General features: G+C 39.3%; 1 protein-coding gene across 1 annotated transcript in view; it reads left to right on the top strand.

Moving 5' to 3' along the window:
- LOC142098579 (uncharacterized) overlaps window positions 1-14,792 on the top strand; it is a 35,860-nt gene extending 21,068 nt beyond the window's left edge. Inside the window, exons 6-8 of the mRNA XM_075181418.1 lie at window positions 4,615-4,665; window positions 11,874-11,924; window positions 13,779-14,792. Coding sequence (XP_075037519.1) covers window positions 4,615-4,665; window positions 11,874-11,924; window positions 13,779-14,033 — 357 coding nt within the window. The 3' untranslated portion in view covers window positions 14,034-14,792. The remainder of the gene's footprint in view (window positions 1-4,614; window positions 4,666-11,873; window positions 11,925-13,778) is intronic.
- Window positions 14,793-15,936: the final 1,144 nt, after the last annotated feature.

The raw sequence follows: 15,936 nt of genomic DNA, 5'->3' as shown, positions 1-15,936 counted from the left end.
TACAGGAAGTAGCTGGGAATTGTCTTTCTTTCCATACACTGAGTGCATTATTCCCTCCAGTAGTAACACTGTAAGAGTGCAGTTTGCTGGTACACCATACCATATTACACATTGTTTCTGCAGCCTTAGTTCTCGCTTACATTCTTTTGAGAGTTTTTACTTTACAGTTTCATTAAATATGCAATTTTATCTATAGCCCTCACCCAAGGAGCTCTGCACGTCACGTCCGTGCTTCACTGGTTTCATCTATTTTACACACATCCCTACACACACACCTACAAACACACTAACACACACATATACCTCCCGACATTGGAGAACCTGACATCGGGACAGAGGTCCTGGGCCCATCCCGATGGGGGTGTGTTCATTTCACAGTGGGGGGTATGGCCCCACCCACGGGACAGACATGTCCATGGGAGGGACAGCAGTACAGAGCTCTAAAACCTTTACTATCCCACCGATATCTGGACAGTTGGAAGGTATTGTTAAATATGATTTTTTGTTAAGGCCTCATAAGGCCTTTGTTCAGCCATTTATTGTAACTTGCATAGAAATATTAGTTGCTAAAAGAGATTATTCATTTTTCTGCTGATTTGCAGTCTTCCAAGATGTAAGCCTATAGCCTTGAAGTTAACATGACATAGAGAACACCTGTAACAAGATATGAAAACAATAAGTAGCTTCATATTCAGCTCGTAGTGTGGGAGCTGTGCCCTTGTGGCACCACCGGCTCCCTTTTAGATAAAAATAATAGGCTCATCTGTCCTTAGAACGGGGAGAAAAATAAACACCTCTAGAATACGCGAGAAAGTTAATCAGTAGCGCTTCCCATAACTGATGGTATAGACTATGCTTATGACGCAAGATTCATTTATCCAGTAGGCTATAAAAACTTGTATCATTGTATCAATAAACTAGAGAATATTCCTTGTATACAGAACTTGGTCTGTGTCAATTCTCTCCAGCTGATTGAAGCGCTTCCAGATATACTTGACACCACAGGCAGACTTGGGTCAGAATTTTAGATCTTACAGTATGGACACATCTACAGATACACGTACACACAATAACAAACCTGCACACCTGCACACATACACACACACCTACACCTAAAAGTATGCTAAATATGCTAAATTAATGGTGGAATTGGATTTAAGGATCCAAACTTCCACCTCAGCTTTGATTGGTCAGAGACAGATGATGCAATTTACACCATCCATTGCTGCAGGTTGGAGGATGACATCCTGGATAGATGATTGGCAAGTGTATAAACCAGCAACATATAGTTACAGATTAAGTTTACAATTTTATTAGCCTGAACAGTGATTACCTATATCGTCCACCTGACAACTAATACAATGTGCGGTATATTCTGACTTCAGTCTTATGGAAATAATTATCTGATCAATGATGATTGGATGTTTAAAATTATTGACTGTGATAGTGGCCAATGAATGAAGCTTATACATGAGAGGTGACAGATCACCTTCCAGCCATGGTATAAGAATCATGTAAGAATGCTCAGCTGGCTCAAGCCTCCTATGAAAGTGAAGGATTGGAATGACCTCCAGAGAGGCACCTTCTCCTGCCTTTCTCTGCTATGTCCCATCCGACTTATAATCATTCTGAGGGCGCTTTCTGCTCCCTCATCTTTATGCAACATTTATTACAGCATAAGAATCAGTGCATTTTCTATGGAGCTGCACAATCTTGTATCTGTGGATGGTGGGAGCTGTGCAGAAGCCAAGTATAAGCCAAGTATAAGTCTCAGTACAGGTCCAGGATCTATTATCTATAGAGCTTGGGACACTGCAGCTAAAATGTTCTATGACCCCTATTTAGATTTATAAGCAAATTCAAATAAGATTTCAAATTTGCACCTGTGTGTGAGGAAACGAGGACTTGCTTTCACTTTACTCTGTACCTCGCTTCTCACATAATATAGAAAATAACTGGCACATTTATAGCCCTGTTTAATGGTCCCCAAATCTCCAGGATGGTGGAAGAGAACAATGTCCCATTATTTGAGGGTTGAGCTTACCCCGAGTTCTTAAAAGATGTTGGTGTTCCCTGTTAAGTGTATAGTTCACTCTATATCAATATTATACTTCTGTCATGCTATTTAATAGTATCTATTGTGCTCAAATAAATGTTTCTGAATAAGACCTGTTTTGTTAATGATGATTACTTCTAGCCAGGTGGCTCAATTGTTCAATCACTTGGGACTTAATAATAATAATAATAATAATAATAATAATAATAATAATAGACCGCAGAGGGTGAGAAGGAGTATGAATTGAGATGAGTTTGGAGAGATAAGGAGTAGTAGAGTTAAGCTGGGTACACACTACAGAAATTTCGACCAACTTTTTATGCCCAGCGATTTTACATGCGACCGATGGTCTGATCGCTCGGTCCATGGACTGCATACACACTAGCCTTGTTTAGGACGAGAAAGGGAAGAGCGGACGTCCCATTAGCGACTTTTTACAGCCATGTTGTCGTGGGCAATGACTGTAATTTCGTACTCACTGTTGTGGATCGGTCGGAAGTTTATACACACTACACAGCGGAAACGAGATTGGAACGAAAATATTAAAAGTTACGACCAACCAAATGAGGCGATAATCGTTCATTTGGGCACTTTCGACCATCGTGTAACTGCACACACTGACCCGACTTTTGAACGAGCGGTCGTATGTCGGCTGTTTGAGCCGATTATTGGACGAAAACAGTGTAGTGTGTACCCAGCTTTAGAGAGAGAGCTTTATAGGTGAGGGTTAGATGTAATAAGATAATTCTGAAACGAGGGGGAGCCAGTGTAGCACTTGACAGAGAGAGGAGGCAGATGAGGACCGACGGGAGAGGAAGATAAGTCAGGCTGCAGTGTTTAGTATGGACTGAAGAGAAGCAAGAAGAGTGCAGGGGAGGCCAGTAAAGAGAAAGTTGCAGTATTCAAGGAGGGAGATGAGCAGAATGAATGAGAGTTTTGTTGGCATCAGTGGAGATGAGGGTCTGATCTGGGAAAAATTATGGAGATGGAAGTGGCAAGATTGGCCTAGGGATTGTGTGTGTGAGGAGTTAAGGAGAGGGAGGAGTCAAGGGTGACCCCCAGGCATCAAACTTGGGGTGAAGAGAAGATGATGGTAGAACCAATAATGATGGAGAGGGTGGGAGTGAAGAAGTCTCTAGAGGTAGGGAAGATTATAAGTTCAGATTTAGCCTTATTGACTTTGAGGAAATGTTGGGACAACAAGGAGGAAATGGCAGAGAGAATGCAGGACACCTTATTGAGGATGGAGAACATGAGAAAAGAGGTAGATTTGGATGTCGTCAGCATAGAGGTGGTTCTGAAGACTGAAGGAGCAGATAAGATCATTCAGTGAAGAGGTGCACAAAGAAAAGAGCAGAGGGCCAAGGACACAGCACTGCATATTGTTAGTGGACCAATTAGTCAATGCACATTAGTTAGTGTAGTCAATGCACATGCATTACTGGGCTATGAAAGGCAAATTGTGTTAAAGGAGAAGGAGATAGTATATAGCATGTTGTTGGCTGAATTATTTTCCAACTGCACCTGTTCAATTAGTAATAATAAGTCAATACATGGTTACCCCTTATTATATCCTTATTTTCCATATGATTATCTGTAGAGTAAGCTTAGGAGCGGTGCCGCCTATAGTAACACAGTATTAGGTGTTACTGTGTTTATGTGAGAGGTAACAGAGAACACAAAATAAGAGATTGTAAAATATATATATATATTAATTTCTGATCTGGGTAACAGGACATAACTTAAATTCTGTAGACAAGTGGGAGGAGATTCATAACAGATGTGATGTATTAATGCTATTTCACTGCCATATGAGCAGAAAATCTGAAATAGAATTTGTTCATTCGACCACCAGCTGACAGAGGCTATACAGCTGCTGATTACTGGTTACATACTGAGACCTCACTTTAATGGAACACAGTTGGATGGTTAGTGGTTATGAATATGGGCTAATATTTTCCCTAAGAACCATTTTTCTAACCGTGATAGACAGAAGAGTATGACAAAGAATAATCTGACCAAGTCATGAAGTTTCCATGAAGATTATGAGTGACCTTAATAGTTGAGAACTTAATTACCTGTGACTGTGTGCTAACACTCTTAACAATTGAATCAAAGAGTTAAATAATTGATATTGGATGAATAACTATGAATAGGATAGGAGTGCCTTGATAGTTTATAACTATTTATCTTTACACAAACATTTATTTTCTAATACAGAGAAGAAAGTTAGACAGCCCTAACCATGTTTTAGGAAGAGCCGTCATGAGATAAAATAATGAGGGAACACAACATATTATTATATAACTTGATACCTCTAAATTAGGAGAGCAATAACTCACTACTGTAGCTACAATAAAGTGAGAGGTGGCAGAGTTGTTGTTATAGCAGATGACACAGGACTCTGTTGGAGGAAAAGATAGTATGTAGTATGTTATCAGTGCAGGTAAAACATGACTATGTTGAAGGAGGATATAGTATAATACGCATGTTACATGACAGGTAACGCACACACATATCAACTGGTGTCTCACTATCATGTCTGTATATTATAACAGGACGTGGACAGATCAGAGGAGCCGGGAGAACCACTAAGTACAAGAGATTATGTAAGTTGACATTTATCTATTTCTGTAGATTTGAACTGGCAAATTCTCTAAAAGGTGAACTTTGTCAAATTGTACATTTTTATCGCCAATTTCTCCAAATTTCACAATTCATATAACATTTCCGGATGAACATGTCTTAATGATTTGTGCCGCAGAATCATGGATCAATACACAAAGTCATGTTTAATTATCATTGACTTGTCACATTTCATTATACTTTTGTGGGTAACAAACAGATATGAGTAAAATGTTCGACAAACTGAGTTCTACTTTTTTCACAACATGTCTGCACTTATAAATTCGCATTTCACAGAATTTCATAGTTTATAAATAGAGCTGGGATAATTACATTCAATTCATTCTGCTGTGCGGTGAGGTTTGCATTTTAGACATGAGAGGTGGAATTCTGCACGGAACACTTAGGGGGGTATTGAATTGACCGTGATTTTTGTTTTTGCACCGTGTTAATTCATTTTAATGTGGTTTTCACTAATTTTGGAGCGGGTTAACCTTACCCACTATTCAATTCATTTTTTAACACACCTGTTTTTTGCTCAAACGGTCGCTTCACGCTCAAGTAGAAGATCTATTGAAAGTATAGAGTGAGCGAGAGGCAGCCGCCTTAAAAGCTATTCAATTGTTTTTTAACGAGGCACGTTAAATAGGCAAATATATAGTTATATGGGTGTGCTAAAAATAAAAAAAAATAAGAAAACTGTTTGTAATTATGTAATAATGCAAAAAAAGATAAATGATGTTTATCAGTAATGCATAACATGAAAAAGGTGATTTTCTTTTACAAAAACCATGTATAAAAAATAAAAAATAAACACACTAATCACTAATTAATATATTTATGTATGTGTACTAATATGTATGTATTAATGTACTGGCAAACCTCTGAACCCCTGGTGGTGTCAACAAATAGCAGTGCTTTGTTATCTTGTAACAATGTATCTTGATACAAACATATAATACCTCACTTGATATCTCTCAGTTCGGCGAATAATACCTCATCACCGTCACTACTTTAATGTGAGAGATGGCACAGAATAGTATAATAAGTAGTCATATAGAATATAGATTGATCTTTAAACAGTCCACATAAAAAACAGAAAAATAAAACACTGGTGCTCAATTTTAAAATTATAAAATGAAAGGTACTAATTAGATGGGAAAAAACCCTGAGTATGCTGCTTACTAAACCCCTCTAATATAGGATAAACAAAAAAGTAGAAGAAAAGATGAAGTGTAAAATACTCTTGTGTGCCCGTGTATGGTTAATATACAAAAAACATATAACTCACTTTCCCAAAAAGTTTTCTATTTATTTATTCAATAGATCTCATCCCAAAGACATTTAAAAATAGATATAAAACATGTACAAAACAGTAAAATAGCCTTTTAACATGATTGCAAATGTGAAGAAAAGGCTTCTGTAAAACACACAATGTTAGTCAGTATCTGTATAAAAAATCCATAACTTCAAAATCAGAGAAATGTCCTACATAAAATAATGTATGATTAGTTCAGACAATTCCTCATCCACAGACCAGTGTCTCCAGTTCTCCCAGATGATTGTTAAAATCCTTAAAGGTTGATTTTCTTACCCTAACTAACCTCTTACACTCTTAACACTTTACCATAAATAATTGACATCAGACATAATTGTGGAAAATAAAAGGAGATTATTTAGGAACCAAAAACTGTATGGTGGAGGAGAAAACAGTAGGTAGTACGGCAAGGCCCAACAACCGGATATCCCAAAGCGTGTCATTTACCCTCTGGATTTCAATCACCGTGGGTAACATTTTCACCTGTGTGCACATATTATTCTTCACATTACTTTGAGGATCAATTATCCCGGGCATCCTAGAAGCCGCATCCCCTGTGGGCTGAAGGAAGTGCAACCAACATGCCAGCCCCTAAGGGTGGTACCTGCCCCAAAACTGTAACCAACTCTTTGAAGGGAAACAGGTTCAGAATGCCCCAAACCAAAGTAATGTGCGCTCACCAAGCATTGGCCACCGACTGCACAGCATTTAACCAGCCATGCCTGGTATCTCAAGAACCACGGCCCTCCCCCATACCTAAACCTAATCTAGCTGAACTATAAATCTCCCCAATAAACAAACCCATGCCCTCATTGGTCAAATGACCCCAATCAGGCCGCTAAAGGGCAGAACTTTGGAACCTAATCAACAAGTGCTCAATCCACAAACCATAGAAATCTGGCCACAAGTAAATTAACCAAGCTTTATCCACTACCCCCCATCAGGAAAGGTCCACCATACCCTCCAGGGAACTATATCGGATCAGCAAAGTAGCAGGCCTGGCCATGATGAATTAACAAAAGCCAAGTCGGATTGAATCTGCAAATTCAAATCCATGGATTTAATGTGGCCAAAATCATTACCTCCCCCCCCCCCCCAAGACACTAAAATATGGGGCACCCCCTGCCTGGAGATTTTGCTAGAAAGTAGTCCCCTAAACCCAGGCAAACACAAACTCACTGACCCAACCAAGAAAACACTAAAGATCCCAGGAAGGAGGAAGCATTTCTAGCTGCCCGATAAAAAACAGCCTAGTATACGAAGGAGTGGCCCAACACTCAGATCTGCAGTGGGGTCCATTGAACTGTAAGGCAGGAAAAAGAACCAACAACCCCTTAATGAAACATAGAGAGATATGAAAATATATGTGAAGAGCAGGAGCCACACATAGAGGAAAACATGGAAAAAGGGTAAGGAAAATACCACCGTTGGCTGTCCGTGCAGAAAACGACAGAGACGAAAATGTCAGAAAACCACCGCAAAATAAAAGGACAAGAATAATGGTAACCGCAAAAGTAGGAAAAGGACAAAGAAAAGAAACAAAGAATAGAAAAAGAGAAAAAGGGGGGAGTGGAAGACACAAGAGCAGGTAAAACCATAAAAAAAACCTTGTGGTGCCAAAAGCCAATCCAGGCCCACATATAGAGGAAAAATTAGGTGAAATCCCTCGTCTGCGCCCTTGCCCACAAAACCAACAAGCAACCAAAGCCTTGTGTCACCGCAGGAGAGAGGTAGCAGAAAGCAAGACGAGCATCAGAGAGGAAGAGAAGACCACACAATCCGCATGTAAGCATTAGACTTACACCTGCCTAATCTTTAATGCACTGGACAGAGGCGTCATTTACCACTTTGGACGTGGCAGACCCAATCCTAAAGGAATATGTACCAAACAGCACACTATCCAAGCCAATCACACCAAGCATGCGCTTAAAACCACCAAGAACTGGTACCTTATGAGGGGGGGTCCGATCACAATACACCAGCCACAGCTCTATGTTCTGAGGACGCAGATAGGCAAAATTAGTGACCACTTTAACTGGGCCATCAGATCCATATTGCTTTTCTCTCTTCACAGGAAAGGTTGTCTCTCAATTATTCCTTACCAACCTTCCTAAACAGTTTCTTAAAGTCATCTAACATGTTTTCATAAAAACTCTCTATATAAACACTCTCATGTAGAAGGGGATAACATTTTGATTTTTTTTCATCAATTGAGGTAGTGCAAAGGACTCATTGACATTAAATATATCTACTTCATTTTCATTAACATTCTGATTTACATACCAATCTCCTCTAAAAGGGATTCTAAAATATCAATAGCCCCTCATCAACTATATCTAAAACAATTATGGACCCTCGAAAATCTTTTTGTTTTAGATCCTTATGGGCAAAATATATTTTACAGCTGAATGCATGTACACACATTTTGAGATCCACAAACAGATCAATGAAATTAGGTCTTGTAGAAAGTGCAAATTTGCAACCTTCCTCGAATACAATTAAGTTATGTGTGGTCAAATCTTTGGTCAATAGTTTGAATATAAATCTGTTCTTAACCAGTCTTAGACTTTTTGCAGTGAAAGCTCTGAGCTCTGCCTTCCTCTGGATCCTCGTCAGTAAAATCCCTGTTTCTTTTTGAGTTTAATTGTTGTAAGAGTCTGAACAAGACACATCTCTAAAAAGTTGGTTAATAAATGTAAAATCCAACCTGTCAGCATAGGAACAGGAAACATTCACAGACAAAGTATAGAGACACTCAATTGACGGCGTGATCGCCGAAAAACGAGCGCTCTAAAAATATTACCGTTAATACGGTAATTACTCGCTGAATTTCAGCTCGCGGCTCAGGAGCTGCGAGCTGAAATTCAGCAGGTTAATTACCGTATGAACGGTTTTTACGTGCAATATTACCGTATACCGGTAATATTTTTAGAGCGCTCGTTTTTCGGCGATCACGCCGTCAATTGAATACCCCCCTAAGAATCTGTACAATACGAACATATGATAACAATATAAACACAATATAAAAAGTAATAATAATAATAATAATAATAATAATAATAATAATAATAAAATGGAAACACACAGCATTTGTAAAAATTGCTTTGATTTTATCTCACTATTTCTGACATATGTACATCTGTAACTTTGATTTATACTCCTGTTGTGGCCCAGGGGTGATGGTGTGGGCACAATTGTTTAGGATAAGATGATTGGTATCTTTGGTTAGCGTGGACTTATGGCTTCTTCTCTCTCTGAGTCTCGTCATTGGTTTTGACTTTGGCCAGAGTTAATAGGACCCACGCCACAGCAGAGAAGCAAGATTTTTCCTAACAATGCAAAGGGACAACTGAGCGCCACTATAGGGCTTAACAAACACAATTTTATTTGAAAGCCTGCGGACTAGGATTGCCAACTCTGAAATGAAAAACAAGCAACCACTTAGTCAAAAACAAGCCCAAACCAATCCTAAAAAGCCCCCAAAAAAGCCCAACTTACAGGGGACTGTCCTTTTCTATAACACAAATTTCTACACTGAATCTCCATTTAGAAAACCTTTATAAACACAAGAGGACACATTTATAAACTGATAGGGCAAATGAAAAAGCAAATGCTGTAATTTAGGACACTGGTATGTCTATACCACACAGCCCCAGGGCTCTGAAAGCAGTCTTCTGACATGAGCAGCTTACTGAATGGGAGGGGAGGGGAGGGCGATACCTGCTATAAGTGCAGCGATCGTGTGTCTGTCACAGCACTTATTTCAGTAGGTTGCTCTAGATACGTCTTCCTGTGATTTATTCCACATCCTCCTCGGACTCCGCCCACCCACAAAGCGCCATTTCTTTGGAGGAATTCGCTGCACAACCCGCCCACAAAAAAAATAAATCTGAATGCACCAATCAAAAACGATAACAGCGGGAAAAAAAAAAAAAAAAAAACCATTATGCAGCCTGAGGACTTGGAGAACGTGTCCAAGCCCAAAAAAAAGCTACCCGCGGCAGTGAAAAAAACCCCCCACTACTTCACTAAAAAAGAAGCCCAATTCCGCTTGTTATAGGCGGAATTGGCAACTATGCTGCGGACTCTAAGACTTGTCATGGTAATAGGATTGGCTATAAATGTAGCCCTTGGTTTAAATGGCATTCAAATATACAATTCACAGTACAATACCACATGCAAATATAAACAAAGCAAAGCAGGTACAATTGGCATTCACAATAACATCAACAATGTAGCACTTTTTGTCTTTAGATTACTTTAAAGCATTGTCATGATATCTTAAAGTGAAATCCAGCTTTATTGGGGATTCACACTCGCAATGGAAACTATATATCACTTTTAATGCCTTCCAATAAAGATGATTTATTTCACTTACAATTTGAGTGCACCTAAATATAAATAACAACTTAAGGATAAAGCTGGGTACACACTACAGAGAAGTAAACGGTTAACGATATACCAACGACAGAATAAATTAAAAAAATCCCGATCAGCATACCGATTGACGTGTACACACTATACACGATTATCATCAGATCTCTGCTCTTCATCTGTCAAAATTATCGGCTGCAAGATAGTCCATAAAAGGCAAGTGACAGCTCAGGTCTTAATTAATTGAGAGATGTTCAGCGGAGCCCGGCAATTGTATTGGGCAGCCTGTCTTGACACAGCACTGTGTTAAGTGCCGAACTGTAAACAGGCCGTAAATTCTGTGTGACAGCTTTATCTCCAGCAGCTGAAGTTTAACCCCAGGAACGGACGGACGCTGCTCTAATCTTTTCATGCTGCACTAATCTTATCCATTCCAGCCAGCACACAGAGGGTTAAGACTACATGTGCAGGGGGAGAGAGGGGGGGAGCAGCCCATACCATCAATATCAGTCTCTTCTCTAAAGCAAAACAGCAGCAGACAGTTGACAGAGACCTTGGATCATGACAAGATCAGCAGCAGGCAGACTGAGACCTGTCACTCTGAGATACATTATTGGCCGATAGCCGGGTGAATTCATACACACTGCAGGATTGGAAGGTGATTGGTCGGCAAAAAATGAACAGTACGACCAACCAAACAACACGATGATCGACACTTTGGGGTGACTTTAGATTATTGTGTAAGAATACACACTACACGATATCTGATCAAACAGTCGGACGTCGGCTGATTTGTCCAATTATTGGACGAAAAACCTGTAGTGTGTACCTAACTTAAGACAGCATGTAGCATGTTATCAGGGCAGGTGACACATGACTGTGTTGAAGGATAAGATAGTATGTAGCATGTTAGAGCAGGTGACACATGACTGATGAAGGATAAGATAGCATGTAGCATGTTATTAGGGTAGGTGACACATGACTGTGTTGAAGGATAAGATAGTATGTAGCATGTTAGAGCAGGTGACACATGACTGATGAAGGATAATATAGTATGTAGCATGTTATTAGGGTAGGTGACACATGACTGTGTTGAAGGATAAGATAGTATGTAGCATGTTAGAGCAGGTGACACATGACTGATGAAGGATAAGATAGTATGTAGCATGTTAGAGCAGGTGACACATGACTGTGTTGAAGGGTAAGATAGTATGTAGCATGTTAGAGCAGGTGACACATGACTGATGAAGGATAAGATAGTATGTAGCATGTTATTAGGGCAGGTGACACATGACTGTGTTGAAGGATAAGATAGTATGTAGCATGTTAGAGCAGGTGACACATGACTGTGTTGAAGGATAAGATAGTATGTAGCATGTTATTAGGGTAGGTGACACATGACTGTGTTGCGAGAGGTAATATTATAAAGCATGGTACATGACAGGTAACACACGCACATATTAGGTGGGGTCTCACTATCATGTCTGTATATTATAACAGGGCGTGGAAAGATCAGGGGGGCCTCAGCAACCACAAAGTAGAAGATGTAAGGTAAGGTCACATATATCTATTTGATTTGATCTGTGAAATTTACTACAAAGGAAATTTTGTGAAAGTATATTTCCAGCAGCAATTTTACCAAATCTCACTCTGGGTATAATATTCCCAGACGCAACTGTCGTAATGATTTGTCACAGTTCATTATAATTCTGGTGGGTAGCAAACAGATGTTGGAAGTTGCAGCAAAAACTACAATGTTTACTTTTATTCACCGTCCTGCTTCGCATTTATAAATTTGCATTTGATAGATTTTCACAGTCTATAAATAGAGCTGGGAAACCAATTCATTCTGCTGTGTGGTGAGGTTTGATTTTGGGGTGGAACAAATATGATAGACAGAATTCTGTGTGGGTCACTAAAGTCCAAATTCCACAGGTGAAAATTGTTAAATTCCACAGTCACATGTGGAATTAAATGAAAATTCTGTGGAACAGTTTTGTTATACAGAGATCCATAGTTCAATTTACAGGACAATAACGTATAGCAGATCCCTATAGTGCACAAATAAGTTATCCTGTATATAATGACACAATTACATAGAGAAGCACAAATTTGCTTCAGTCGAAACAAACTGTCTCTGTCAATAAATATGGAATAATAATATAATATTGCACTATAGTGAGTGTCACTGCTACATTATCCTGGTCATGGAGATGTCATTGCTTCCTATACACCTCCGACTCTGTGGGTGACCCCATGGAAACCTCTCTCATTGGCATTGCTGCCCTGTACTGATGGGGGTTCTAATTCAACTCCAACCCAGTGTGCTGTCTGCAGAAGGTTTGTATAGTAGATTGTCCTAAGACATTATGGTTATGTCAGGTAGCTTTTTACTAAAAATGCCCCTATGTGCATCAAGTAATAATAATTATAGTAATATAATAAATATAGTAATAATGCTGATGAGAATAATCATATTTTACTTATCAGATAATAATAGTTTGCAGTAACATTGAGAACAAAGTTACATATATACCTGGTTTTCCTTGTACCCAGCTGCAGGGGAGGTGTGGGGGCAACAGGCACAGTTTGGAGAGGGGTATGAGACAGTGGACAAAATGGGAATATCCACCCTACAAGCTGTGCAGCTAAATGCCAGGCATATTATATGTATAGAGGGGTGTAGTAACATTTAACAATACTGGGGCCTCCTTGTCTTAAAAGACACCTAACTGGTCCCACCTTGTTGGTGTGGTGAAGGAAACTTATAATGACTGATTGCACAATGAGCACAATCTGATGCTGACTTAGACTAATGTCCATCAAAAACCCCAGATGTGAAAGGCACTAACACAAAAACAAATAATAGAATATAATTGCGTGTTAATACAAAAGGCATGATGATAGGCTATTATGTGTATCATTATCCTCATGAGACACCTGTCACCATCATCAACGTCATAATTTAATCATAAGAGCGGTGGGGGGTATTGTGACTGTCGTTATTACATACTAACTCTTCCCATTAGCCAGTGCAAACGTCTGATCCTCCACAATAATCTCCAACTTGTCCCCTGCACATTGGCAGCAATATAGTTGCCCTTCTGAAAATTTAAGCACATAGCAATACAGAGGGAGCCATTTTGTGCTTTGTGGATTCTATTTATAGACTTGTGACAAGAACAGGAATGAATTGGATGACAAGTGAACTGTGTCTGTGTGTGTCATACATAGTACAGCTCATAGCACATGTGTATGATACACGTGGAAGCTCTTAGCACGTATGTGTCATACATAAAGCAGCTCAGAGCACACACTGTCATTGTATTTGATCATTTCTTCTTGTAAGAGTCAGCGAGGTCCTTGTGATGTGTCTTCTACCCAAAGCTTTCTCCTCTCTTTCAGATATGTGTCATTGTCAGTGGAGCTGCATGTGTCATCATTTTTATTATTGTTTTGGTGACACAATTGAATCATCACACCCCTCCAGTAAATGGCACAACAACTCCAGGATACACATCTACACACGACAATACACCTTTGATCATTCAGAAAGTGCTGGCATCATCATCATCATCATCATCAACATTTATTTATATAGCGCAAGAATATACCGTAGCAACTGGGTATCTATTTATACTACTCAGAATTCATCTCTAGAGTTGATAAACAACAGTTATTTCTTTCCAAGTTCATTAAGGCTCATTTGCAAAATTGTAGAAATAAGGTCCTGAAGCTCAAAGGTCATTTTGTGACATCACGCTCCTGTTTTTGTTCAGCTGTTTATATTAATAAGAGCATCACTTAGCTGGTTAAGATGGAGGAAGCATCAGGGATTCAATCTCTTCTTCCTTTAGTTTGGAGGAGATGGATTTATTAGTGATTGAGCCCACGAGCAGAAGATCTTATGTTGTGTAACAAGATAATTCAAGGAGATCCAAAGGGTGGAGACTACAGGTAATGACGGATGAGTTCCCAGGTGGTGGCTGCAGAATCTGTATTCAACAGATGTGGTGGAGATTGGGTGATGCCTTTTGCATATTCCAGGTGCATTTGATGTACTAAAGATATCACACAAAAACCATTGTAATATGAGAGCTGAAATGTACAAAGGTGACACAAGATCCTGATATCCTCTCACTGACTTAATTCAGGCGTGGATGATGCTCTAATGTCAGGTAACAGATCAAACTGAACTTAGTGACGTGGAAGGTACTAAAATGCCTGGACTATGTGTATTTCCATTAGGGTCCACAATTCTGGAATTAGTGGCACAGTAGTGTTAAACGCAAAAAAATATAAAGGGGGTTCCAAATACTTGCATTTTAAAGCCTATTAACAAGTCTCGACTGGAACTTAAACCAGTAATAGATAAAAAAAAACTCCCAGGAGCAGGTGCCGATATGTTAGATGGAGATAAGGTGAACCATATTGCAATTGAAGCAGTGAATAGCTAAAAGCTGCCAGTTTTAAATATAACCACAAACAGTGGACATACAATAATAACCAGTGCACTGGATAAACAATTGAATCAAAGAAAATGTAGATAGATATAACATAGCAATAAATGCAAGCCTGGGCTGTCTGGTAAATGCCTATAAACGGAGATGACAAAACAAACTAAAGTAAAATATACTCGTAATCATGTAGTGTATAAATCTAAATAGATTATAATGGAATCATACTCAGTGTGAAGTAATGAGGACATATTGGAAATAGTCCATTCCAGTATAACTCTGAGGAAGTGAATGCTCAGTCCATACAGGGGCTAATGGAACTAACCTGCTCCTGGATGATGTACCCAGAGAACCCCGGTCCGGCGGTTAGTGTTCCACGTGTTCTCACAGATGCTCCCAAAGTCCTGTCTGTACAAGGAGGGAGGTCCTATGTGGCCATCTCAGTATCCTTGCAGACAGGGCCAGACTGACCATCTGGCACTTCTGGTAAATGCCAGAAGGGCCGATGGCAGTGTGGGCCGGTCCGACTCACTGTGCTCCCGGGATCTTAAATTACATTTTCGCGTGCCGGATGTGCGTGACATCGTGCCGTCACACACAGCCGTATAGGATTAGCTGTAGAGGGCACACAGTGGATTCCCACAGGTTGATGAGGTAAGTGTATTAACATTTTTTTTTTTAACTTAATTTTCACAGGAAAATTGGTGCTGGGTGGGAGAGGAATAGAGATGAGCAGAAAATGTCTGTGGGGGAGGGGGAGATGAGCGGAAAATGTCTGCAAGGGCGGATGAGTGGAAAATGTGTGCAGGGGGGATGATGAGCGGAATATGTCTGCAGGGGGGCAATGGCTGTAGGAGGGGGAAATTAAAATGGCCAAAAGTGGGTAATGAAATTATTTTTTCTATTAAGATGTATTCTCTATACATATATTTTTATAGGTATATATATTTCATCAATTACAAACATTCTTATACAGTTTAATCCCTACAGCGCAGCTCCCTTATTTTTGTGTGTGTGTAATATAAATATATATATATTTCATTTTTTTATATATATATATATATTTATTATTTTATTATATATATATATATATATATATATATATA

Source organism: Mixophyes fleayi, chromosome 7 (genome assembly GCF_038048845.1).
Source record: "Mixophyes fleayi isolate aMixFle1 chromosome 7, aMixFle1.hap1, whole genome shotgun sequence".
NCBI classification, from domain to species: Eukaryota; Metazoa; Chordata; class Amphibia; order Anura; family Limnodynastidae; genus Mixophyes; species Mixophyes fleayi.
The sequence above is the reverse complement of the archived record's forward strand: the minus strand, read 5'-3'. Positions and strand labels throughout refer to the sequence as shown.